This window comes from Nothobranchius furzeri, chromosome 3 (genome assembly GCF_043380555.1).
Source record: "Nothobranchius furzeri strain GRZ-AD chromosome 3, NfurGRZ-RIMD1, whole genome shotgun sequence".
Lineage (NCBI taxonomy): Eukaryota > Metazoa > Chordata > Actinopteri > Cyprinodontiformes > Nothobranchiidae > Nothobranchius > Nothobranchius furzeri.
The window spans coordinates 64,673,472-64,696,700 of record NC_091743.1 but is presented as its reverse complement, the minus strand read 5'-3'; the positions used below and the strand labels follow the sequence as shown (position 1 = coordinate 64,696,700).

General features: G+C 40.6%; 4 protein-coding genes across 6 annotated transcripts; 1 reads left to right on the top strand and 3 right to left on the bottom strand.

Moving 5' to 3' along the window:
- Positions 1-2,816: 2,816 nt before the first annotated feature.
- On the bottom strand, positions 2,817-13,069 carry twf2 (twinfilin-2). 2 transcript variants are annotated; one of them, XM_015958992.3, is made up of 9 exons: positions 12,758-13,069; positions 10,319-10,497; positions 8,627-8,722; positions 8,413-8,517; positions 8,261-8,275; positions 7,948-8,073; positions 7,702-7,852; positions 3,587-3,708; positions 2,817-3,412 (listed from the first exon to the last, which is right to left on the bottom strand). In XM_015958992.3, exons 1-9 carry the CDS (start codon positions 12,852-12,854, stop codon positions 3,245-3,247), a joined length of 1,059 nt encoding a protein of 352 aa, XP_015814478.3. In that variant the 5' UTR covers positions 12,855-13,069; the 3' UTR covers positions 2,817-3,244. The 2 variants fall into 2 exon arrangements, with proteins under 2 accessions (XP_015814478.3, XP_054586201.2); XM_054730226.2 differs by having other exon boundaries at positions 10,319-10,492; positions 12,758-12,983.
- Positions 13,070-13,686: 617 nt separating this feature from the next.
- Positions 13,687-18,676, bottom strand: wdr82 (WD repeat domain 82). Its single transcript, XM_015958994.3, has 9 exons — positions 18,320-18,676; positions 17,675-17,772; positions 17,214-17,280; positions 16,980-17,079; positions 16,714-16,830; positions 14,858-15,013; positions 14,701-14,770; positions 13,965-14,107; positions 13,687-13,872 (listed from the first exon to the last, which is right to left on the bottom strand). Exons 1-9 carry the CDS (start codon positions 18,478-18,480, stop codon positions 13,843-13,845), a joined length of 942 nt encoding a protein of 313 aa, XP_015814480.1. The 5' UTR covers positions 18,481-18,676; the 3' UTR covers positions 13,687-13,842.
- Positions 18,677-18,770: 94 nt separating this feature from the next.
- Positions 18,771-21,810, top strand: glyctk (glycerate kinase). 2 transcript variants are annotated; one of them, XM_015958991.3, is made up of 5 exons: positions 18,771-18,986; positions 19,709-20,080; positions 20,156-20,307; positions 20,383-20,558; positions 20,619-21,810. In XM_015958991.3, exons 2-5 carry the CDS (start codon positions 19,725-19,727, stop codon positions 21,507-21,509), a joined length of 1,575 nt encoding a protein of 524 aa, XP_015814477.3. In that variant the 5' UTR covers positions 18,771-18,986; positions 19,709-19,724; the 3' UTR covers positions 21,510-21,810. The 2 variants fall into 2 exon arrangements, with proteins under 2 accessions (XP_015814477.3, XP_015814476.3); XM_015958990.3 differs by lacking the exon at positions 18,771-18,986 and adding an exon at positions 19,171-19,384.
- On the bottom strand, positions 21,805-23,057 carry tcta (T cell leukemia translocation altered). The gene is made up of 3 exons (XM_015958995.3): positions 22,724-23,057; positions 22,594-22,645; positions 21,805-22,498 (listed from the first exon to the last, which is right to left on the bottom strand). The coding sequence occupies exons 1-3, from the start codon at positions 22,932-22,934 to the stop codon at positions 22,456-22,458; spliced, it is 306 nt and encodes a 101-aa protein (XP_015814481.1). The 5' UTR covers positions 22,935-23,057; the 3' UTR covers positions 21,805-22,455.
- Between the last annotated feature and the right edge of the window lie 172 nt (positions 23,058-23,229).

The window sequence follows — 23,229 nt, the reverse complement described above, 5'->3', positions numbered from 1 at the left end:
ATGCTTTCCAGGAACATTTTTCTAAGTTTTTCTGTGTTTCTGAGCCGATCAGGGCTTTATTCTATAGAATTGTGTCTGTTTTGAGTGTAAATTGTGTATTAGGTTAATTTTATTATTCCTTTATTTCTGCAACCCAGATTACAGATGCCCCCTCGAAATTTCAGGATCTTGTTTTTCCTGCAACATATTAAAAATTAAGACAATCTTTACTCATAAAAACATATTTTACCTACCTAATGAAAGAAAACCGTCCTTAAATTTGCTCATTTTGAAAATGTCTTACGTTTTAACACACACACGATGATACAGTGGGGCAAAAAAGTATTTAGTCAGCCACCGATTGTGCAAGTTCTCCCACTTAAAATGATGACAGAGGGCAGTAATTTACATCATAGGTACACTTCAACTGTGAGACAGAATGTGAAAAAAAAATCCATGAATTCACATGGCAGGATTTTTAAAGAATTTATTTGTAAATCAGGGTGGAAAATAAGTATTTGGTCATGTCAAACAAGGAAAATCTCTGGCTCTCACAGACCTGTAACGTCTTCTTTAAGAAGCTTTTCTGTCCTCCACTCGTTACCTGTATTAATGGCACCTGTTTGAACTCATTATCTGTATAAAAGACACCTGTCCACAGCCTCAAACAGTCAGACTCCAAACTCCACTATGGCCAAGACCAAAGAGCTTTCCAAGTACACCAGGAAAAGAATTGTAGACCTGCACCAGACTGGGAAGAGTGAATCTACAATAGGCAAGCAGCTTGGTGTGAAAAAATCAACTGTGGGAGCAATTATCAGAAAATAGAAGACATACAAGACCACTGATAAGCTCCCTCGATCTGGGGCTCCACGCAAGATCTCATCCCGTGGGGTCAAAATGATCATGAGAACGGTGAGCAAGAATCCCAGAACCACACGGGGGGACCTGGTGAATGACCTGCAGAGAGCTGGGACCACAGTAACAAAGGTCACCATCAGTAACACACTACAACGGCAGGGAATCAAATCCTGCAGTGCCAGACGTGTTCCGCTGCTGAAGCCAGTGCATGTCCAGGCCCGTCTGAAGTTTGCCAGAGAGCACATGGATGATACAGCAGAGGATTGGGAGAATATCATGTGGTCAGATGAAACCAAAGTAGAACTTTTTGGTATAAACTCAACTTGTCGTGTTTGGAGGAAGAATAATACTGAGTTGCATCCCAAGAACACCATACCTACTGTGAAGCATGGGAGTGGGAACATCATGCTTTGGGGCTGCTTTTCTGCTAAGGGGACAGGACGACTGATCCGTGTTAAGGAAAGAATGAATGGGGCCATGTATCGTGAGATTTTGAGCCAAAACCTCCTTCCATCAGTGAGAGCTTTGAAGATGAAACTCGGCTGGGTCTTCCAACATGAAAATGATCCCAAACACACTGCCCGGACAACAAAGGAGTGGCTCCGTAAGAAGCATTTGAAAGTCCTGGAATGGCCTAGCCAGTCTCCAGACCTCAACCCCATAGAAAATCTGTGGAGGGAGTTGAAAGTCCGTGTTGCTCGGCGACAGCCCCAAAACATCACTGCTCTCGAGAAGGTCTGCATGGAGGAATGGGCCAAAATACCAGCTACTGTGTGTGCAAACCTGGTAAAGACCTATAGTAATGTTTGACCTCTGTTATTGTCAACAAAGGTTATGTTACAAAGTATTGAGTTGAATTTTTGTTATTGACCAAAGACTTATTTTCCACCCTGATTTAAAAATAAATTCTTTAAAAATCCTGCCATGTGAATTCATGGAATTTTTTTTTTCACATTCTGTCTCTCACAGTTGAAGTGTAGCTATGATGTAAATTACTGACCTCTGTCATCATTTTAAGTGGGAGAACTTGCACAATCGGTGGCTGACTAAATACTTTTTTGCCCCACTGTAAGCTACATCGTAGCCACAGCTGCCACTGGTCCTTCCAACCCAGCAGGTAAGGAGGGTGCGTGCCTTGCCCAAGGACACAATGGGTGACAAAAACAAAGCCTGAGTTCGAACTGGCAAACCACAGACTACAGGGTGAACCCCTAACCCCTGAGCTGCCAACCAAAAAGGTCACAAGGTCTCACTGGTTTGATGCATATGGCTACATTTAGATAAAAATGGCTGCATGGTGGCGCAGTGGTTAGCACTGTTGCCTCGCAGCACGAAGGTCGCAGGTTCGAAACTCGGCTGTGGCCTTTCTGCGTGGAGTTGCGTGTTCCCCCCATGCATGCGTGGGTTTCCTCCGGGTACTCCGGTTTCCCCCACAGATCACAACATGCCCTATAGGTTATAAATTGTTAGTCACTGGATAAAAGTGTCTGCTAAATAAATAAACATAAACATAAAAGCTTAAAGGTTTGGAGGAATTTACCACCGTCTGTCTTTTCTGAACATTTTGCAGATTGTTCAGGCTTTTTCTGAAATCCTGTTGTATTGTTTACTCATGAGGATTCACAGAACTGCTAATTATTACCTCTGTCTCTGAGCAGACGAAGGATCCTGGTAATGCATTCTTGAGGTTTCATATAGGAGGGTTATCAAAACAAAAGACTTCCGATAGCTGACGTCACGGCAGGAGCGTAACACTTAATCGAGTTGTTCCGTCTTAAAAAGAGCAAATAGAAAACGCAGAAATCATCTCTGTAAGCGCTTATCTTCAGGCTCCATTGCAGATTTGCACTCCGAACATGAAGTTCCAGTTTAGATTTCTGTGCAGACTTTAAATTCTGCTGCTTTACTTAGATGGACACATAAAGATCCCGGCTTATGACCGCATGCTGAACACAAAAATCTATATTCACAAATTAGCAGAAATTCTATTAATAATTTATTTTTAAATTACAAACATTGTTGATAGAAAAGTAAAACCTAAGGCTGCTCTGAACCATTTAAATGTGCATTTACAAGCCAGCTCTGGTGTATTCATTTGTAAACTGAAGGTTGTAAATCCTGAAGACCAGGTTATCTTTAATCATTTATGAAGTTAATCTGTGTGCTTTACAGCCTGAGTCCCATCTAAATGTCTCTATTCATTATCCCCCTAATTTGCTCTAAAACTATTTCACAAAGTGACCAACAGAGCTTTAATAAAGGAGATTTAACAGCACGTCAGACCCAAAAATGAATCAGTCACATGTAACAAGTGTTTCAGTACACACAGTAGGGGAGGAGGAGCACCACTGTGCCCTCCTCTGGGTTTAGTGGGTCGTTGGTAGACAAAAAGGACATGTCTTTTCTAGCTGTCGTGAATGGACTCTCCTGTCCCCTTGATGAGACGCTTGTGTCCTCGTTTTCCTGCAGGGCCGCGGGGCTTTGCAAATGCCTGTTTGTGGGCGTACTGCTTGGGATGGACCTCCTCGTACAGAAATTCCTCCGTCAATTCATCTCCATCTTCAATTTCCAGCTGATGCAGAAAAATAAGAGGAAGGCAGTCATGCAAGGATAAATTCAGAATGCAGGCAGGATAAAGGAATGCAGCTGTCAGCTTTACAGCTTCTGTCAGTAAAAATGCTGCTGAGAATAAAAATAACTGGAAACACACTCGTGTGAATATGTAAATCAGTCCTCCACCTGTTACCTTTTTAGCTATTTCCAAATGATAATCTCTCTCCACTTCCTCCAGTAGTCGGCTCTTGCAGCTGGAGTACAACATCCGCTCCTTAATGCTGCAGCTGTATCCCGGCATGGAGTAGATGAACACTGCAGACGGGAATGCATCTCCCATTAGAAACACATTAGAGCAACAGGAAGTTTAGAAACGTTTCTTTCTGATTCATTATTCTGCACCCGCTGCACATCATTTTAGCTTGTATAGTTCACTGTGCACGAACAGAAAAGAACCACTCATGTGTATTTGCTTAAATGGGTTGGAGCGCTGCTTCACATGTAAATGAATGCAAAATGCAATGATTTGCAAATCATTTTAGCCCACATAGCAAAATGTGGAATCTGAGAAATGGCACGTTTTTAATTTTAAATTTGACAAGGAAACAGAGGACAGGGGAAAAGTTTACATACCCAGCACTCATTAAAGGAATTCCTGTCGCCCACCTCCCTTCATGTTCCGCATTTTCCTAAAGGTTTCTTTATGTTGATAAATGAAGGAGTGACTCAGGGCTACTGCAACATCAAAAATGAACTTTTTGGCAGCTTATGATAACAAAAGACTCGTCTCATAGCTGCCAAAGATTACTGTCAAAAGGCCAGACTGGGTAAATCTCGTTCATGTGTCTCCTCTAACTGCGTTAGTTGTTTTACCATTTTTTGCTGACATTTCGACGACTACTGCAGTCATCTTGGACACACAACCATGAACAGAGACGATGGGGTTTACACATTGGATCACGCATGGGACTGTTTCATTGGCGAGGAGAGAGGGCAACATCGTCCTCTGCTGTCCGTGGATAAACGGAAGAAAGTGATGCCGCCAACAGCGGCGAGCTCTGAAGAAGACTGCAGTCGTAGTCAAAGCGTCAGCAAAAAAATAAAAGGTAAAGCAACTCCTTTCTGTGTTAAAAAATAACCAAATAATGCTGATAGGTAAATCGTTTAAAAGAGATATATTGTGCAAATCTGACTTTTTGCATCTTTTTGTGCTGCCATGTCGGTCTCTACTGCTTCTGTAAACACTCCAAACATTTACAAAAAAGTCTGTCCATTTCCTGTCAGGGTTTGGTTCAGGGGTTATTTGCTTAAAACCAGTGGTTTTGAAAATTCCTCATTTGTTTTGTCACAAATGGGGAAATTTGCATAGAACCTCCCTTCACCTGCTGAGAGCAGATATGCTAGAGGAGCTGTGTTTCTTGGCTGGCCTGGGAATGTCTTAGGATTCCCTCAGAGGAGTTGGAGAGGAGAGGGAACTTTGGGCTTTTCTTCTTCTCTCTTGTAAAGCTCCTATCCCTGCAACAGCACTCCAGTGAAGTGGAAGAGGATAAATACAGATTCATTCAAAATGAAAGACAAATGAATAATGATACGAATGACCAGATCAGAGCTCCCAGCTAAATTCAAAATTGGTATGTGAACCACTTTGAGGAAGAGTTCTTGTTTCACTGATTAGTTCGGTCTGTGGCTCGAAACCGTTGACGTTACTCAGCAAAATTAGTCAGCAAGTGTCTTCTGACAGAGCTGTGCAAAGTCTGCTGCACACGCTACCAGTAGGTTCTTTCTGCGGCTCGGTTTGGGTTGGAACTCTGAAAACCACGGACATTACACGTCAGAATTAGCCAGCAAATCTCTTCTAATGGAGCTGTGTCAACAAGTAGGTTGCATGGAGCAAAGCCTGATTCATGCTTCTCCGTCTGCGTCAGTGCGGAGACACGCAACGTCCTTGCGGGCCTGCCGGAGAGCTCCGCAAGGACGGACGGAGTCGAGCTCTCTTTTCTAAACATCCGTCAGTCGAGACGGACAACGCAAGCTTGTGATTGGTCAGGACACCGCTGTCATCTACAGCGCCGCCATTGCGCCCTCAAAAACATAAAGAGAGCTGAGGATAACAAGCGGCAGACACGGAGAAGCTTGAAGAATACCTTGCGAAAAAACTCTAAAAACATGAACGTTTAATTCCCCCGTGACCGGAGGAGTGAAAAGAAGCGCAGCAAGAGTTTTACTTGTGGACGGAAATGACAGAAAACGTGGGTTTGTAGGTGGCGAGCGCATGAAGAGGTGGAGGAGAATGAGAGACAAATTTGTCTGTGTTAAAAAGTCTCTTATATACAAAAAAATAATAATATAAACACACTATTTTGGACCGGATACATGACAGGATACCACAGAACAGCGCTACACCCTCTGTTGTCCTGCCGGGCAATTGCTTTGCAACACTCTCCAGGAGACGGAGAAGTATGAGAGCAAAACGCTTCCGTCAATCCGTGCGTGTCTGTCCCTTGCAGAGCTGACGGAGAAGCATGAACCAGGCTTTATGCTAACGCTACTTACTATCTTTTCTGTTTGGTTGGTGCCTGTCGGCTTGGGGAGGATTTGCCAACACACATCTACTGAGACATGTCAAGTTAGCAGATGAGAGATATAAATAATTAAAAATGAGGTATGTTGTGTTTCACAGTTAAACATGAACTAGCTTAGCTCAGAAGTTGCTTGTCCTGCAAGTGCTGAGATTAATGTGCTTAAATTAATATTTAAACACACGTGTGGTTGCATAGGACAAAACCTAACCCAGCAAACATTCGGACATTTAATCAACGTTGAAAAGATGTCAGGCTGACACGTTGAAAAATTGTTCCAAAATGAAAGTTGAACCGACGTCTTTTCTGGACATGAATTACGTCTTTCGGCACGTCTCATTTGAACGTTTAATGACTGTCAGTGTACATCTCATCTACATTGTAAAATAAAATGTAGTTTTTACATTTAATAATAATTATAATAAATAGAATATTTCCTTTGTCCCACCTTGCTTTACCGAATGACTTATCCCAGCCTGGACTCAAATCCAAATCCTCTAGCGTACAAGTCAGATGACTAACCAGTTGAGCTATCCCGTTGATCTTTATGAAGTGACAAATAATACATTTTCACATACAACTGATTCACGACATGCCTTGTGTTGAACTATACGTAAGTTATTGTCAACGTAACAATTATACATGTAATTATAAATCTGAGTGGATTTTTAGGAAATGTTATGTTAAATTTTTTTTTAAATTTTGACCATCCTACCACGTGGATTGTGGACACCACGTCGCCGTCGCTATAATATTACTACCAAGCATGGCGGCACAAATGCCACAAAATCCCTGCAACGCCATGCCGCCTCTGCGCATTCATAAGACACAGTGTGGCAACAGTACTACACTGATTTGCTGGCATGGTGTGTCTCCTAAAAAGAGGTAGTGCTTTACCAAAATCACTGTTGGCAGAGAAAGCAGGAATGTGAGCCATAATTCCCCATTTCTACTGTTATCAATGCCCAGCCAATCACGGGGGGGGGGGGGGGGGGGGGGCAACAACTTGTCTTCCTTAAAGTGACAGAGCCCTGAAACGACGCATTTAAAAAAGTGTTGGGAATGTCAAAACTAGAGCTAGTGGGACTGCTTAATGTGAAACTGATTTTGTGCAAAAATCTTCATTAATGTTTTTATAGGTCATAAAATTTTAAAAATAAAGTCATAATATGTCCCCATTAAAGTAAAGAAAAATGTAAAAAAACTCCAGAAAAAAGGAGAAAGTACATAGAATTGAAGAAATTAGAAAATTTTGCAAAGTTTGACAACAAACCTTGAATGAGCAAAAGCTTCAGCATTTTGACACCACACTCAATAAAAAACACTTTTTTGTGTAGAAGACTTCCCAAAACCAAAGAGTGTGGCTTTTTTACTGCTTCCTAAAGTGTTACAAGGGCAAAGCAGTCAACTTTGGATGGGTGACTCATATGATTGAAAGCCACGTTAATCCTAAATGATGTAATAAATCAATTACGTATTTTCAGAACCAACTTCAAATATTTCAGCAAAAGAACTTTCAGTCAACATATAAGTGTCATCTCAGCACAGTTTTCCATTAAACACAGGCTTTTCAGATTTCCTCGTCCTTATTTGACATTTAACAGAATTAAATGTTTGGAAACACACATTTGTGGATGACATGACTCTATTCCAGGAGCACAGATGGACGTGTAAAACCTTGTTCAGATGTACAAACAGGATTATGACAACACAAGGATCTGCATCATACCAACGGATTCCAGGTAGTCCCCTTCATGGGAGTGCTTGTAAAGGAAGAAGTGGTATCTAGGAGTGTCTTTGGGAACCCTGCGGGGCAAATCACGAGTTTCTGTTGGGTTTGAGTGGACCAGCTCAATTGTTTCCTTTTCTACATCCAGCCTCTAAAACACAAGAATGAAAGCATTATTTTGTGTTTTCATGCTGGTTTTGGTGCAATTTCAACCCTAACACTTTTCTAGAACCTTGGCCTGCTCACCAGCTGCAAATAATTGATGCGCTTTTGGGCCAGAAGCTGTAGGGATCTCCTGGCCGATTCTTGCAGGGGGAAGGCAAGACCCTGAAGTGTCTGGTGCTTGCTCTCCACACTTATATCAGTATTCACCTGCAGGGGGCAGCAGGGAAATGTGTTTTTTTATTTTATTGTCTGCAAAATGTTCATCGTTAAGATTTATACTTTCTATGCAACTAAACTGAAAATATTTTTAAAAATAGGATTTTTCTATATTCCTCAGTTTTCCATATTTTTTCTGAAATAACTTTATTGACGTAGAAATGATTTATAGACAAACCTGTTTAACTCGGCCCTGAAAAGACAAAAACAAACACAAGTTACATTTAAGATGAAGCGAGACTTTGGCATGTGGTTAATAAAAGAAAATAGCTCATGCACAAAGATATGTGCAGCCATGACGCCACATGTGAGAACAAGCTGACCTCTCACCTCTGTGATTTTGATCCGTTGGAGCTCCTGCTCAGCCAAAGTAAGCGGCGCTGGACCGGAGCAGGATGACACGTGACGCTGGAAGCCCTCCAAGCAGATGTCCTCCTGGAGTTTCAGACAAAAATAAGACGTTTAAAATGCATCATATGAGCTTTTCTTTTCTTTTTTGTTTTTACATTTTGCGGAGAAGTTGGTGAAATTTAAGGGTGTCGACCTCAGTGGTGCCAAACATCTCGTATCTAACGTGGCCACCACCAAACTCTTTCTTCACTGTGGCCCGGGTGGCAGCGTACAACATCTTCTGTTTCACCTGCAGACAAGAGAGTTTAATGTCTTATTGGTGAAAATGTATGCACAATTTAATTGGCCATTTTTTGGGAAATTAATAGTTAATTTTTAACTCACTGTTAAAGAAAAATAAAACTAGGCTTTGATAAACATTCTGTTTTTACAGATCAAATTCTCAATTAGCAACATTCTCTTTCCTGATTAGACACTAATTGTGTCAATTTTTTATGAAATAGCAGTATTTTACAAGAGCTTTCTCTACACATTAACATGCTCCATGTAACAGGGAGGAGGTGACTCCAGTTTAGGACCATCCGCTACTTTGTGGGGTGTTTCAACTAGTTGATTTGTTTAGTTGACTAATAATGGAACTAGCAATAACCCTAAAGCAACCAGTTTGACATAAAGAGTGGGATGAGCACATGTATGGCTGCATTCCACTTCTGCATCCATTGCAAACTGATTTTGCAGATCACTCTCTAAATGGGATGCAGCCCTGGTTACTTCACCTGTTCCTGTTCGAATAAGCTATGAAATAGGTCATCTGAATTTAAGGTTAATTGACAAGTTGAGAGCTCAATTGTGTCCATATGTGATGGGAATGAGAAATCCATTGTATGATTTATAGCAAAGTTTTTGTCAGTTTGGCTATCCCCGATAATAAATGGTGTTCCTCAGGGCTCTGTCCTTGGACCCCTCAATATTACATGCTATCAACTCCCTATAGCTCGTAAAATTTGTCAGAGAGATCATTTATATCACATTTATTAGTTTAAAGTTGAAGATAAAGCTGTTTTGGAACACATCTATTGCCAAGTTGAAATGAGCTGTAACATCAATATCACTGTATTTTAGTAGTGATTCTCGGTCCTTAAAGGTCAACTTTACTCATACGTTTTATACATTTTCAGTGGTCTCTAGTAGGAGTGAATGCCTTGTAAGTCATTCTTTGGGGGAAAAAACCTCTGGTGCATCTTTGAGAACGTAGAAGTCACTCAAAGGAGAAAGTTGCATTATACAACAAGATTTGGATTATTATTTCCTGATATTTTCTACATCTTGCCTCTGATTGGCTAACAGCAACATGACTCTACCACTGACTTTGTTTGCTTTGCAACGTTGATGTTTTAGCTCCACAAATCACAGAAGCCTGGAGGAGTTCTGCCGTGTTGTGGAGTGTCCTAATGCTAACAGTTAGCTTACTAGCTAAAATGTTTGTTGCTGTTTCCTGAACGTTAAACCAACAACAGCCTTCCTCGTTGTGAGCCAAGATGGGTGAGTCCATGAATGTAAAGTGACAGTGTGACTTAGATCTGTCAGGCTTTTCTGAACCGAGTGTTTTGCCATTTATTTTATCAGAAGCTAATGCAGGGGGTAGGTGTAGAAGACTATCTTCATGTTCAGCCTGCATGAAAAACTTAGTGACTGTTTTCACAAACATTAAATAAAGGGTTCATCAGTGAACTTGCTCTTTAACATTTTATTTAGGTAACTAATCTACTTTTCTAGTTTTCCGGGGGGGTTGTTTCATCTCAGATAAACAGCCTCCTTATCATGTGAAATAACTAAAACCGAAAAGCATCAGTGTGTTGATTATGTTTGAGAAAATGTGTCTTACTGGAGATTGGTCAGGAGACCATGAGATGAAAATCCACTCATAGCCCAATGCATTCTGGGAGTCCAGACGGTACAGGATGTAGCAGGGCTCCTGGTCGTCCAGGAGAGGAAGCAGGAAGTGGTCATAATCCTGGTCGCAGTTGTGTCTAGGCTCTCTGTAGGCCCCCAGCATCAGCTGCTCTGAAAGTCAGACCACCACTCATCACACACCTAGACTCACATTCACACTTAGTGTTCAAGATTAGGAGGCACTAGTTAATGTTTAGAAAGGTTAAAGTTCAATATTCAAAAGCAGATTAAGTGCATAAAATATTCAGTCAACATCTTTGCTCATTTTAGACCTTTCAGTGGAAAATGACAAGATGATTTAGAATAAAACTGATTAATAAAAACTAAAATGCCACGGATTTAGGACCCCGGTAACAGTTAGCCTTAAAGCTTAACATTTTAATCAGCTGTCTGAGGCTCCTACAAATGTGTATTTTTATAAAATATTCATAAGGTCTGGCCAGTTTTAATCTAAAAAACAAAATTATGATGTAAAAATGAAGCTGAATTGTTTTCAGGAGGAATGTCTTCACAGAGGCTAAAAATGCTGATGCATCTTTTTAATGAAAACACAGTTAAACTTTGACTTCTGGTGTCCTTTGAGGGGTGCAGGGGCTTTCCCTAACTGCCTCCTGGGGGGCAAGTTGCTATTCTGAGCTGCAACACATTCCAGCTCTGCACGCACATACTTCCCATCAGTCGTTCCCTACTGTCTTTACAGGTCAATGTAAAACCAAGTTAATCATCCACTATAGTTGCTACGTATTTGGGATTCCCAAACATTCTTCATTATTATTTTTTAAATTGTATTTATGAGATTTGAGGAAGCAGAAATCAGCTCCAATGATCATTTTAAAGTAAAGGAAATAGCCTGAGGAGCCTAATGTCAGCCTGTTAGACACTAAGAATGAATTAATATGCAATAATGTGAGCCGCTTTAACACATAATCACTAACATAAGACTTAAATAATCTTTTCTCTGATTTTTCTTCCCCGAAACATCACGTATGCACCACATTTTAATATTTAACGCTACCTTTGTCCTTATGATTAATATATGGAGTCTAAATAGTGTCACATGATTTATTCAGGGCTGGTTCTCTGGTTAGTGCTCTGAAAGATAGCTGAAAGGGCTCCACATTTAAATTTGACTCCGGCCACCCATAGTAAATACTACGTATCAATAGAAGTCTCCACATAAAGCATTTATTTAGGGCTGTGTTGGAGCTAAAGTCAAACCCACATCCCTGCTGTCTGTCTCTGTACCATCAAACGTGCCTTAGTTGCTGTCAGCCTTGTAAATATGAGACCAAATGTTAAATTTGATAGCAGCAGTTCACAAAGATAGATAAAAGTCCCAGATTGCATCTGAATTGACTCGTGTTACAGCGAGCTTCGTCAGACGGAAAAACACGATGTAAACAGCTGATGAATAGTCGGCTACCTAGAAAGCGATTGCCTCATTGAACATTTTTCAGCTGTCACCCAGAGCCTGCTGCGACACGTCAGCCACCTAAGTCTGTGCCCTTTCTTTTTTCAGTGTGAAACACAAGTTCATGGAATTTCTTTACTTTTTCTGCCTTGGCGCACCTGTGAGTAACAGTCAACTTAAATGCCCTCGACATATGCTCCGTCACCCACAGGAAGTGAGTGGTTGGGCCTCCTGCTGCCATTTGAGCCACAAAACAAAAACATCTTTATCTTTCCCTCAAGATCAGAGACAAGTCCAACATATTTCATCAAGTTTACATCAAATCTGCATGATTTTTTGAATTCATTGTAACCAGTGGCAGATCTAGAAGGGGGCAACTGCCCCCCTCATGTAGAGACTTGTCCCCCATTGCTGCATTCCCACTTTTGTCCAGAAAATGTTTTATATCTGAAATTGTCTTCAGTTATGTGTGTGTGTGTGTGTTTATCTTGTGAAACACATCTGTTCTTCTCATTTATACATAAAAATGTCAGCTTGGCTAAAAAAAAAAAGATGAAATAGTTTGAAAGTGTTTCTGTGGATATTTTCATATACCATTTATATATTTTCTTGACTTTGTTAGAGATCCAGTATTGCCCTCCCTCCCTGTTTTCTATATCCGCCCTTGTGAGTTACCAAACTCATTCTACACTGAAGGTCTGACTTTCAGTATCATATATGTTCTGGCAAAAAGCGTATCCAACATAAGGCTCCTAAAACATCAAGTTCCTTTATATTTTCTGTTTTTTTATTAAATGAGCACTTGAAAGTGCCAAAGCTTGGGACACCAAACAAATCTGGATCTTTCCAAACTTGTGTTTTTCAGTCGTATTCAAACTGCTGAGACAACATGCACCCTTAATGAGACAGCTCTTCCTGCCTTTTGGTTGCTCCGACCCTCACTGTCCTGGGTTCACTCACCGTCTTGGATGCACACCTTGATGAGGCGCACTGCTCCACCTCTTGCCTTGGCCAGGAACTGCCTGAGCTCCGGCGTCACCACTAGTGCGAGAAACATGGCAGTGTCTTCCGGCCCACTGTGGGCTTGGAGGAAGGGTTGTTGATGGGTCAAAAACAGAGGCAGAAGCGTCACAGCACTGAAAGTCTAAATCCAATCCAGAGATGTGAAGATGTCCTTGACTTCGGCTGCGGATCGGTGAATGCTCTTTCCAAGGAGGCCCACTCAGCGTGTCCGTTCCCAGTCAGAGTGTAGGAGTCTGAGTACAGACATTGCTCAAGTATCTGGGGTAGTGTCATGTGCAAACAGAGATGGAATCTGATCACCTCCCAAATTTAGCTCCCTCTGACCAGCCTGGTCACAAAACAGGGCCTGTGTAGCACCCCAACAGAACTCTATTAAACCAACCTGCAACTTGTAAAAACAAAAGAAACCATAAATCTGACAGTTGTTCATACATTATTGATGTGTTCCCCATCAGGGCCAGATGTAGCCATGAGGATCACAGGAAGCATTGAAGACCTCATCCAACTCCTTCACAACCACAAACTATGATGGTCAACAGATTGTGTAAGATGTTTGTGTCATTAAACACCTGGATCATGCTTTTAACCAGCAGGCAAACGTCTCCAAACCACCTCAGCCAAAAGCCAAGATCACTTTTACCAGCTGTACAAAAACAAACTACACTCATTTCTTATGAGTCTTCAATTAAATTACTCATACAATTAAAAAAAAAATCATAATTTAAATGGTAAATTAAATTTAATTGGTTGTTTTATGGACCATTTTAAACCAACTCAGCACCCAAGTGAAATCTAAACCATTTTTTCTTTAATTTAAAATATTAAAACTTTATTTTGAAGTTTAATAAAAAAAAAGATACACAACATTTAACAGAAAACAATTTATTGTTAAATATGAATTTAAAAAAGACAAACAAATGAAGACATAAAAAAAACATATTTACAACACATTAACTTATTTTACAGGTTGGTGGTGGTGCTGACTCCTGCTGGTCAGCTGCTGCATCTGCGCCCACTGATCCTCAGTGATCGATGGTGGGGAGCCAGAAGGCCTGGAAAATTAAACAGTAAACTCTTAGCTTCGTTAATCGCAGACAGAAATTCCATTCAGAAAATTAAACCAAAAGGAAGTAAAGAAGCTCACCATGTTTGAACAAGCACTAGCAAACGTCATGAATTTAGGATTGAACTGCAGACAGGTGATGGGGCCAGTGTGTTTCCCGTCTAACAAAGCCACCTTCATCCCACTTTCGGCATTCCACACATGGATCTTTCCATCCTCAGAGCCTAAAATACGCCAGCCGACATGTAAACATGTTTAATCAAACTGAAAATCAAATAAAAACAAGAAAAACGCCTGGTGGTAAAAGAGTGAACAAATACATGAGTTTTAAGTTTCCAGCCATTCTGAAGCTCGTTTCTGGGAAAAGTAACATTAATTCTTACCAAACCCATTTGTACATCGCTTCCTGAATAGCTTGTTTGGAGAAATGACGTTCACACAAGCTAACTGATGAGCTAACGGCTAATCTGAGCACAGCTGAAACTAAACAACTCCAATTTCTAAACAGACCCATGATGCACTAGAAGTGTTAAATTATGATGATAATGTTAATAAACTCAGAATTGTGTGTAAATAACAACTGGATGTAGGGAAATGAAAGCAGCAACAGCAGCCGTTAGCTGTAAGCCGTAAACTCCAATTCTCCAAACACGGAGCTCAGGAATCGACAGAACCGCCCTCCAGAAATGGCACCTCCCTTTAGGTCTTGTCCAGAGACATTTTATTGAATATGCATGTAATCTGTTTATTTTTTTAATTACATTTAAAACCAAGTAGGGGATACTTCTAGAAGAAGCAACATGAAACTTTAACTTACCAATCATCACAAACTGAGAATCAGGAGTGAAAGAAGCCTCCAGTATGACACCTTTACTGTTGTTGTAACCCTGCAGGGTACACAAGTAGCAGGAGTAAGCAGCTTTTTCATTTTAAAATCATTATCTCAGAGATCTGCACGTTTTACCAGGACTTACCCCGAAGGAATGAAGCACAACTCCTTTAAATGCATCCAAGATGCGAAGGGCGCCGCCGTTGGTGGCGAGAAGAATGAGTTTTCCATCGTTGCTGAACTTGAGTCCCGTCCACTCGCAGGTTCGATCATACTGAAGCTTGAAGGTTGCAAACGGACCCTGTTGATGAAAAGTTGATATAGTAACTTTTTACGTCCACTTGCTCAACATCCCACCAATATAAATGTCATGGTGTTTACACTTGAGCTGCCAAGATTAATCATGATCAAAGGGAGACTTGGCTTGCTTTTATCACCCCCTTAGTGTTCGTTTGTAGAACCAAAAGCCAAATGTATCTCCTCACTGTGCGTTTGTTATTTTAACACCTTGATCTAACAGCTGAAATGTCTCCCCAGCCTTCCTTAGTGTCTACAGGAGTGATTCATCACTAAATTAAACAAATCATCTGCATTATTTGAAACATGCAGGAAATGTGCTGGAAGCAGACTGCAGCGTCAGGCATGTCAGCTACATTTTTTTAAATTCCTAACAGACTGGACCGGCAACTCTGAAGTTGCAAGTGGAATATTCTGGCCACAGAGGGTGATAGGGGCTGAGTGGTCTTTCATCAACCCTGCAAAGTTTCATTTTAGCACACACTGGCTCAAGAGAATGATTTAATAATATAAAAAGTTGCAAAATATCCCTTTAATAGACTACCAAAACAGCTGACGATAAATGTAGCAATTAAAGTTTTAAGTTGTCTTTTTCTCTCAAAACTGCCGCTGTACACTTTGGTGCCTTCTGCCCTGGATGCACATGGGCAAGAGTGGCATTCAAGGTCAGCGTAGTGTCACCGGAAAACCCCAAACAATCATGGTGAGATAGCAATGGAGCTCAAGAATCTGGGAGCATTTTATAAAAATTCAAGAGAAACGTGCAAAATCTGCTAAGTAAACCCACCTTCCATGGCAGTACGAGGAAGATGAACATCATTAAAGAAAACACAATGAAGAAGAGGGATGGTTGCCTCTTTAGGCTAATTAGCTGCTTGTAATGATCGCTATAACGTTTCCTGACCCATAACACAGGTTTCATGTGTTTGCTGTAACATTACAAACACTAAGAATTTATTTAATTATCTATGTTAAGTTTAATAAGTGTTGTCACCAAGCCCACTGCCAGCATGTATTTGTTTTCTTGACCCATATCGATATCAAACTGGAACAGACTGAGTCAGATCAGATCGTAACAATCTATTCTAACTCTTGAGAATCGGAATTAAATAGATTCTTGAAATTTGTATCAATGCCCAGCTCTAGTCTTGTGTGTCTTTAACCTGCTGTGTTTTAATAAGTTCAAATAAAATACAGCTTAAAAAAAATAAACATCATCACGGTTGTTTAGTTTATCACATGACATTGATAATACATCGATTATAATTGTGCAGAAGATTTAAAGGGCTCCAGGTGTAATATTTGTCTGTATGCACCATTGTTTATTTTAGTTTCTGTTTCTCCACGCGTGCGTGTGTGTGTGTGTGTGAGCAGCATTTTTCCATCTGATTTTTTTCTTGTATTTTCTAAACCTGCGCTTTGCAATCAAAGAGCCACTACCTGCATGTTTTCTGTTTTCCTGCACTAACACACCTGGTTTGCATCAATGGGTGATTAACAGACTTCCAAAAACTTTGAGGACACGATGATGAGGAGATTCAACCATTGAATCGGGTGTGTTGGAGCAGCTAAAACACGCGGAGCAGACCTGAGAAGCCTTGATCCAGACTGTTAAAGGTTTCATTCATTCAAAATTTAAATCTGTTCTAGGATTTAAAGCACCTGTATAAAAAAAAAACAAAAAAAGACAAAAGCAATTCTTACTTTATCAAATGACCGCAGATCATAGAGTTTAACCATTTCTGAATTTATTCCTGCAGCAAAAATGAGACCCTCTGGATCAAAAGAGCACACCGGCTTTCCCTGCAGGTGCATCAGTCCCTAAAAGAGACAAATAATAGCAAAGGTCAAAATCAGTTTTTTCATTTGACGAGTGAATCAGCAAGGACAGCGCACCAAATGAAAAGCTGTTATCATAAATGTGAAACATTTTAGCTGGCACTTTTGACTGCTTGAAATTGGACCCTTACTTGGCAGTTAGGCGACCGCAGATCCCACAGTCGGATGGTTTTATCTAATGAGCCAGAAATAAATGTGTCATCCACAGGAGACATGGAGAGAGAAGTCACCCTGGTCACAACAAACACAACCACAGAACAAAACATGACGAGTAAAAACTTTAAACCTGAAACATTTTAAAGGAAAACAAAAACTTACAAAAATAAAACAGTAAACAGATACAGAAATAGTTACTCAGCCCTCACCTCTTGTTGTGTCCAGGAAAATAGCGGATGTATTTGTTGTCATGAAGAGACAGGTACCTGATGGTGTCTTGTAGGAAAAGAGACACATCATTAAACTCGTGTCAGTCAATAAACATGTAAGACCTGCAGCGGGAGTAAATGATTAAAACGAATCCACCAGCATCAACATGTGATGAGTACACTCAACCGTGGGCAAGGCAGTCACTTGTACAGTTAGCTCCTGTATGGGGCAGAATCACAGACCCTCAAACTGTACAAACAACTACCTCAGACTACAGTGAGCAGCATGATGAGCTGTGATGGAGAAGCTGGAGGTGGAGAAACATCCTGTAGAGTTCAGTCAATACAACAGATCATGATGCTGTGGCTAAAAAAAACAAACCCTTACAGACCAAGAAAAGTATTCATCCCCATTCACAGTTGAATGAATGTAATTATGGAAATGACATTAGTTTACATACCATCAATTTTGTTGGAACTGTAGACCACAGTGTTTGCAGCATGTGTGTACCTGATCAGATCTACTCCATACTTTTTACTATACAGAGTCCTCTTGGGCCTGTAATTAATCAGAACAAACAAAACGTGATCAGACTAACATCAAGAATTTTAATCAGAACAAATAAAACTAACCAACTGCTATTTTGTTAAAGTTCTATATTCTGCCGTTCTTGTTTTAAATCTGATTACATGCTAATCCAAATCTTCTACACATTTGGTTTTCTCTCATTTACCTTAAAAATAATGTATCCACATAATTGTATTGGAGCTAAATATGAAATAATGCTCGCACATGCTCATGTGAATACTCGTTTAGATTCAAAATTACTGATGATGCTGTAAAATAAGTTTTATAAAACTTAACAATTCAAATTTCTGCCCTCTTTACACCATCACTCAAGCTAACTATTACAAAAAATTTTAACATGTTGGGTTTTATTTACGGGTATATTTTACCAATCAGATAACCACATAATTATTACTCTAGCGTAATTCAAACGCGTATTTTTATTTGACCGCTGAGTCCTACGCAGTGCGACAGGCCTCGGTGTTAGCTTAGCATGAAGCTAATTCCAAAAAGTAAACTCAGCAGAAATCGCCCTTACTTTCCTTCCTGGCAGTCGTACAACACTATAGAGTCATCGTCGCTGCTGGAAATAATAGTTTCTCCGTTCGAACTGAAATCGAAGCAATTAATTTTGTCTGAGTTCTCACGAAATACTTTAGCAACCCTGAAGCTCCGTAGCACATTGTCCGTTAGCTTCATGGTTGTCTTGAGGGGAAATAGGCCCTCGTTCTCTTTGAACTTGATTTGGAAAGTAAACTTGAGGAAATTCGTGTGGATATGTGAGCAACAGTTACACTACAAGTCACAATTATCGAGAACTCAAATCAGAAACAACGACAAAATCCCGCCTGTAACACAGAAGGGAAGGGAAACGCAATGTCCGTCGCTCTATAACGGAAGTCACCTGACACGGGTGAAAAAACACGTGACGAGACAGCGTGTTATCGCGAGAATTACCACCAATACAAACAGCAGAAACACAGTGAAGAACAGCGTGAATAATCAAATCTTTCGCGTTTTTAGCTGATCTTACTTTGAAATTTCAGAGTGTTCCGATTTAAACACAAGACAGTTATTGTGTTTTTGACGTTTAATACGTATTTTTTATAATAGTAAGTGTGGAATTTTGATGTTCGAACATGAACGCAGAGGTAACGAAGAAAGTTCCAGCAGGAATTTTGACTCCATGGATAGAAACATTTCAGGTATTTGGCAACAAAACTGTCAACATTGACAGTTTTAGGCAAATTATTTCAATTTTAACTAAGATGCTTTAAAGTGCCAAAATATTGACTATGCACGTCTACACAATTAGACACTAGTTTAGTTTATCAGAAGAAAAAAAAGTTGATTTGGGGGTAACTTGCCTTTTAAACTTAATTTAATTTGATTCACACGTGTTCAAGTAAAATAATATGTCTCAACTGGATGAAGAGCACTTTAGCATGGTCTATGATCCGTTAAAGTTAATCATTAAACAGAGTTTAAACAACACCAATCATTGTCGGGCCAGATATTTGTTCCACTGCTGAGCTAGAACACACACGACGGGATTCCACTGGAATTTGCAGGCATTAAATGCCACCATTCACGACCCACACAGGTAGGCAGTCTTAAGGAATCTCAGAGAGCTCAATATTGGAGTGAAAGTTTGCAAAAGTAGAATGTTGATAACAAATATACAAGTTTTAGTTATTGGATTAGTATTTTTATGGTTGCTTTTCAAAAGCAAGATATTATGCACATGGATGAGGATAAAATTAGATGCAGAGGTTTTTCCACACCTCCTTTCTTTCGTTTTTGTACAACGAGGAATTGTTGGTGTACTAATTCCAAGTTTCTTTGAGGCATGTAATAAATTTCAAATGTCTTCACATGTTAAAGGTTTTTTATTGTCATTCTTTGTCCTGATTCATGAATTTCTCAGACCCATTGATCCATCAATGGCCCGCGTCCTTTCCCTGATCCGGCCTCAGCCTATTCTGGCCCTCGTGGGCCGGCCAAAACCTACATTCTGCAAAATGTCAATGGACTCACGGGCCCGGAAGGTCTTTGCAGCGGCAGTGGAAGCTGTGCAGCCAGACACTGTAATCAGGAAGAGCATAGAGCGCACGGAAGATTCAGTTCTTATTGACGGTCGCAGATTCACACTCAAACACAACCTGCACTTGGTGGGCTTTGGAAAAGCTGTTCTGGGAATGGCTGCGGAGGTAGAGAGGATCGTGGGTGATCATTTAGTGAATGGCGTCATAAGTGTGCCTCATGGGATTCAGCAGACGTTACGGCAGCACGGGAAAAGGTAAGGAAAGACCTTCAGAGGGAATCAATTTATGCCAAAGAACTAAAATAAATCAAGCTCTTAATTCTATCGCAGCCATCTCCTGCTAAAGGAAAACAGTCGAATCAAAGTGATGGAAGGAGCTAAACACAACTTACCTGACGACGACGCCCAGAGAGCAGCTGAAGGCATCAAGCGGTTAGCCAGTGAACTGACAGAAGATGATTTGCTACTTGTACTGATCTCAGGTAAAACTAACAAAACTGTTCCTGATCATCACATTTAATAATGTGATCTCCAACATCGGGTTCATCTGTACCCAGGTGGAGGCTCTGCACTGCTACCTGCACCCATACCACCGATCTCTCTGCAAGATAAACTGGATGTTACTCGCCGACTTGCAGCTGCTGGCGCCACCATTCAAGAGCTCAACAAAGTTCGTCGAGCCCTCTCTTTGTTAAAGGGAGGAGGGCTCGCACACTATGCTCACCCCGCGCAGGTAACACACTTCCTGTTAAACTATTTATGGACGAAAAGCTAACTTATCCTCTCTTCTCAGGTGGTTGCTTTGATTCTGTCTGATGTTATTGGGGATCCACTTGATTTAATAGCTAGTGGTCCGACCGTAAGAAGTGAGGTGTGGCCTGAGGAGGTTTTGTCCATCCTTGAACGCTACAAGCTGCCAGACTCCCTGTCAGCATCAGTAAAAGACGTCCTTGCGAGACGAGGTCCCCGGTGGAAAGAGAACAAGGATGAAGCTGAAGCATCTGGAGATGTTCTTAATGTCGTGATTGGCTCCAACAGCGTCGCCCTTCAGTGTGCAGGATGCTGCGTTCGAGACCTAGGTTTCCGCCCTGTGGTGCTTTCACCAGGTGTGTGTGGAGATGTGAAGTCTGTCTCCAGACTTTACGGTCTTCTAGCTCGCTTTGCCTCTTCTCGTGAGGAACCTCCTCCAGAGATTGCAGCCGAGGTGCTGAGGCTTGGGCCGGAAGTCGGCGTGGAGAGCTGGGATCTGTGTCGTACCATGCAGGTACTGGGCGAAGGGCGCACAGAGGGATGGGGCGCCACGTGCCTGTTAGCTGGAGGGGAACCCACGGTGGAGCTGACGGGCTCTGGACGAGGTGGTCGAAACCAGGAGCTGGCTCTACGGGTGGGACTGGAACTCAGAGGCCTGGAGCTCCCACCTAAAGGACCCGTGTTCCTGAGTGGTGGCACCGATGGCCAGGATGGACCCACAGAGGCAGCAGGGGCCATCACTGATGGGGGCCTGTATGACGAAGCCCAGGCACAAGGGCTTTACATCGATAATGTTCTCACTGACAATGATTCTCACACATTTTTTTCTCATCTCTCTGATGGAAAGCGTTTACTGGTTCCTGGCCTAACCTGCACCAATGTCATGGATGTGCATATGCTACTGGTTCCAGCAATTCCTATTAAAATAAGCTAATTCAAAAGCACAGAAGATTGAAGAATCACTAGAGCTGACTTACATTTTTGCTATTTGTTGATCTGCAAAGATTTTCTTTTCAGGAAAACAGGCTTGAAGTTGAATTTAAACAAAATTCTCACCAATTTGTATCAGAGTTTGTAGTTTTCATCAGTAGATATTTAATGTAATCATTAATTTCAACTTCCTTATTAATTTAATCTAAAAATAAGTTATTCACAAAACATGACTTTTTTACTCAACATTTTTTTTCTTAGTTTTGATGTGAAATGGTAAATAAAACATAAAATCTTCATTTTAACCTTGTTTTTGTTTATTAATTTAAAATAAATGGATTTAGTTTTTCCCACCTTAACGGAAATGTTTTTTGTGGAAACAAAACGTTTTTGTAGATTATGAGGTTGAAACAGTATTAATGTGAAAAAAATTGAAAGTTTCTCCACTATTTTGGGCCTTTTCTCGTAATAAACAGCAGGTGCGTTAAAATATTTAAAAAGTGTGTTTACATCTTTCTCTTTGACATATTTGCTCACTATGAAAGGAGGAATTGAAACTGAATGTTGAGTTAAAAATAATGTGCACAGCTGTCAACATCTGTAAACATTCACTCCTAATGCTATTCAGCCAGATTTGTAAAAATCGGTCCTTTATGACTTTACACAATAAATATTTTTCATGCACCAAGTAAAGTCAAGTATATTTGCTTGACCTTACACAGAAAATATTCTTTTCTGATATACAGGAGCTTCTACACACTAGAAGTGCTGCCACTTTAAAAGAATAGGTGCATCAGATAAAACTAAACATTTCAGTCCGTCTTGCACAGAAAATGCTCTGAGTTCAGGGCCAGCACGTCATCTCACAAACGCATATCTGCAAGTATCTGACATTTAATGTCAATCCAGCGACTCTAAATAAAGTTATCTAAATGTAGGCCAGGGTCCTGTTAATCCCGATGGCTCTTCTGGACATTTTCTGCTTGACTCTCCCTGCAGAAAGAATAAAAATCATTAAAATACCAAAAACTATGGAAACCCACTGACTAATCAAACGTGCCTAATTAAACATTAATCTGAACACTTACCATGCGCTAAAGTGAGAAGCTACATCAGGTGTTCCTCCGTTCTGTCCGCTCCCTAAATGTCAACAGAAATGTTAAGCTAACGTGGTTAGCAGTGATTAGCATCCCCCCAAAGAGAACAAAGATAGCTCACCTTGTCGGTAATACATGTCGTTCACGGTATTCCCGTAGACCTTCCATGCAAAGTGAATTGCGATAAGACTAAAAATTAACCAACTGAGCAAAATTTTAAATATAGAAACCCTCATGTCGTTGGCGAGCCAGTCGTCAACAAACTCGGAGAGGAACGACAAGCAGCTGTCAGCAACACGGGACAAAAACTCAAAGTCCCACTGTTCCTCCATAGCGTCAGTTTTTCAATTAGTGCCGAACAACCTGAGTAATTTGAAAAACATTGCTTTGTGTATGCAGCATTCAAACGTCACTAGCTTGTTTACCTGAAACGCAAGAGACCGGAAATGACGCAGTACACCACTTCCGAATACTGAAACTAAGTTTAATTATTATTAAATTGGTTTTTGCGTAATAAATATAATAACACCATACGATTATTAAATGATGTCAACATGTCATAATATATCATATATGTTTATAAATTATTACAGAAGGATAAAATAAAGAGTTTTGGCATCTTGTATT

What these genes read in the sequence shown, in the direction of transcription:
- wdr82 (XM_015958994.3), bottom strand. Translation starts at nt 18,480, where the DNA reads ATGAAGCTAACGGACAATGTGCTACGGAGCTTCAGGGTTGCTAAAGTA. An exon ending in TTTCCTGGACACAACAAGAG is followed by an intron (nt 17,080 to 17,213) that starts GTGAGGGCTGAG and finishes TGTTGTGACCAG; the next exon opens with GGTGACTTCTCTCTCCATGT. An exon ending in TTCTCAGTTTGTGATGATTG is followed by an intron (nt 14,108 to 14,700) that starts GTAAGTTAAAGT and finishes GGCGTATTTTAG; the next exon opens with GCTCTGAGGATGGAAAGATC.
- tcta (XM_015958995.3), bottom strand. Translation starts at nt 22,934, where the DNA reads ATGGAGGAACAGTGGGACTTTGAGTTTTTGTCCCGTGTTGCTGACAGC. An exon ending in CGACATGTATTACCGACAAG is followed by an intron (nt 22,646 to 22,723) that starts GTGAGCTATCTT and finishes GTTGACATTTAG; the next exon opens with GGAGCGGACAGAACGGAGGA. An exon ending in GCTTCTCACTTTAGCGCATG is followed by an intron (nt 22,499 to 22,593) that starts GTAAGTGTTCAG and finishes TTCTTTCTGCAG; the next exon opens with GGAGAGTCAAGCAGAAAATG.
- twf2 (XM_015958992.3), bottom strand. Translation starts at nt 12,854, where the DNA reads ATGTTTCTCGCACTAGTGGTGACGCCGGAGCTCAGGCAGTTCCTGGCC. An exon ending in GCATCAATTATTTGCAGCTG is followed by an intron (nt 7,853 to 7,947) that starts GTGAGCAGGCCA and finishes CTTGTGTTTTAG; the next exon opens with AGGCTGGATGTAGAAAAGGA. An exon ending in ATTTGGAAATAGCTAAAAAG is followed by an intron (nt 3,413 to 3,586) that starts GTAACAGGTGGA and finishes TTTCTGCATCAG; the next exon opens with CTGGAAATTGAAGATGGAGA.
- glyctk (XM_015958991.3), top strand. Translation starts at nt 19,725, where the DNA reads ATGGCCCGCGTCCTTTCCCTGATCCGGCCTCAGCCTATTCTGGCCCTC. An exon ending in TTACGGCAGCACGGGAAAAG is followed by an intron (nt 20,081 to 20,155) that starts GTAAGGAAAGAC and finishes ATTCTATCGCAG; the next exon opens with CCATCTCCTGCTAAAGGAAA. An exon ending in GCTACTTGTACTGATCTCAG is followed by an intron (nt 20,308 to 20,382) that starts GTAAAACTAACA and finishes ATCTGTACCCAG; the next exon opens with GTGGAGGCTCTGCACTGCTA.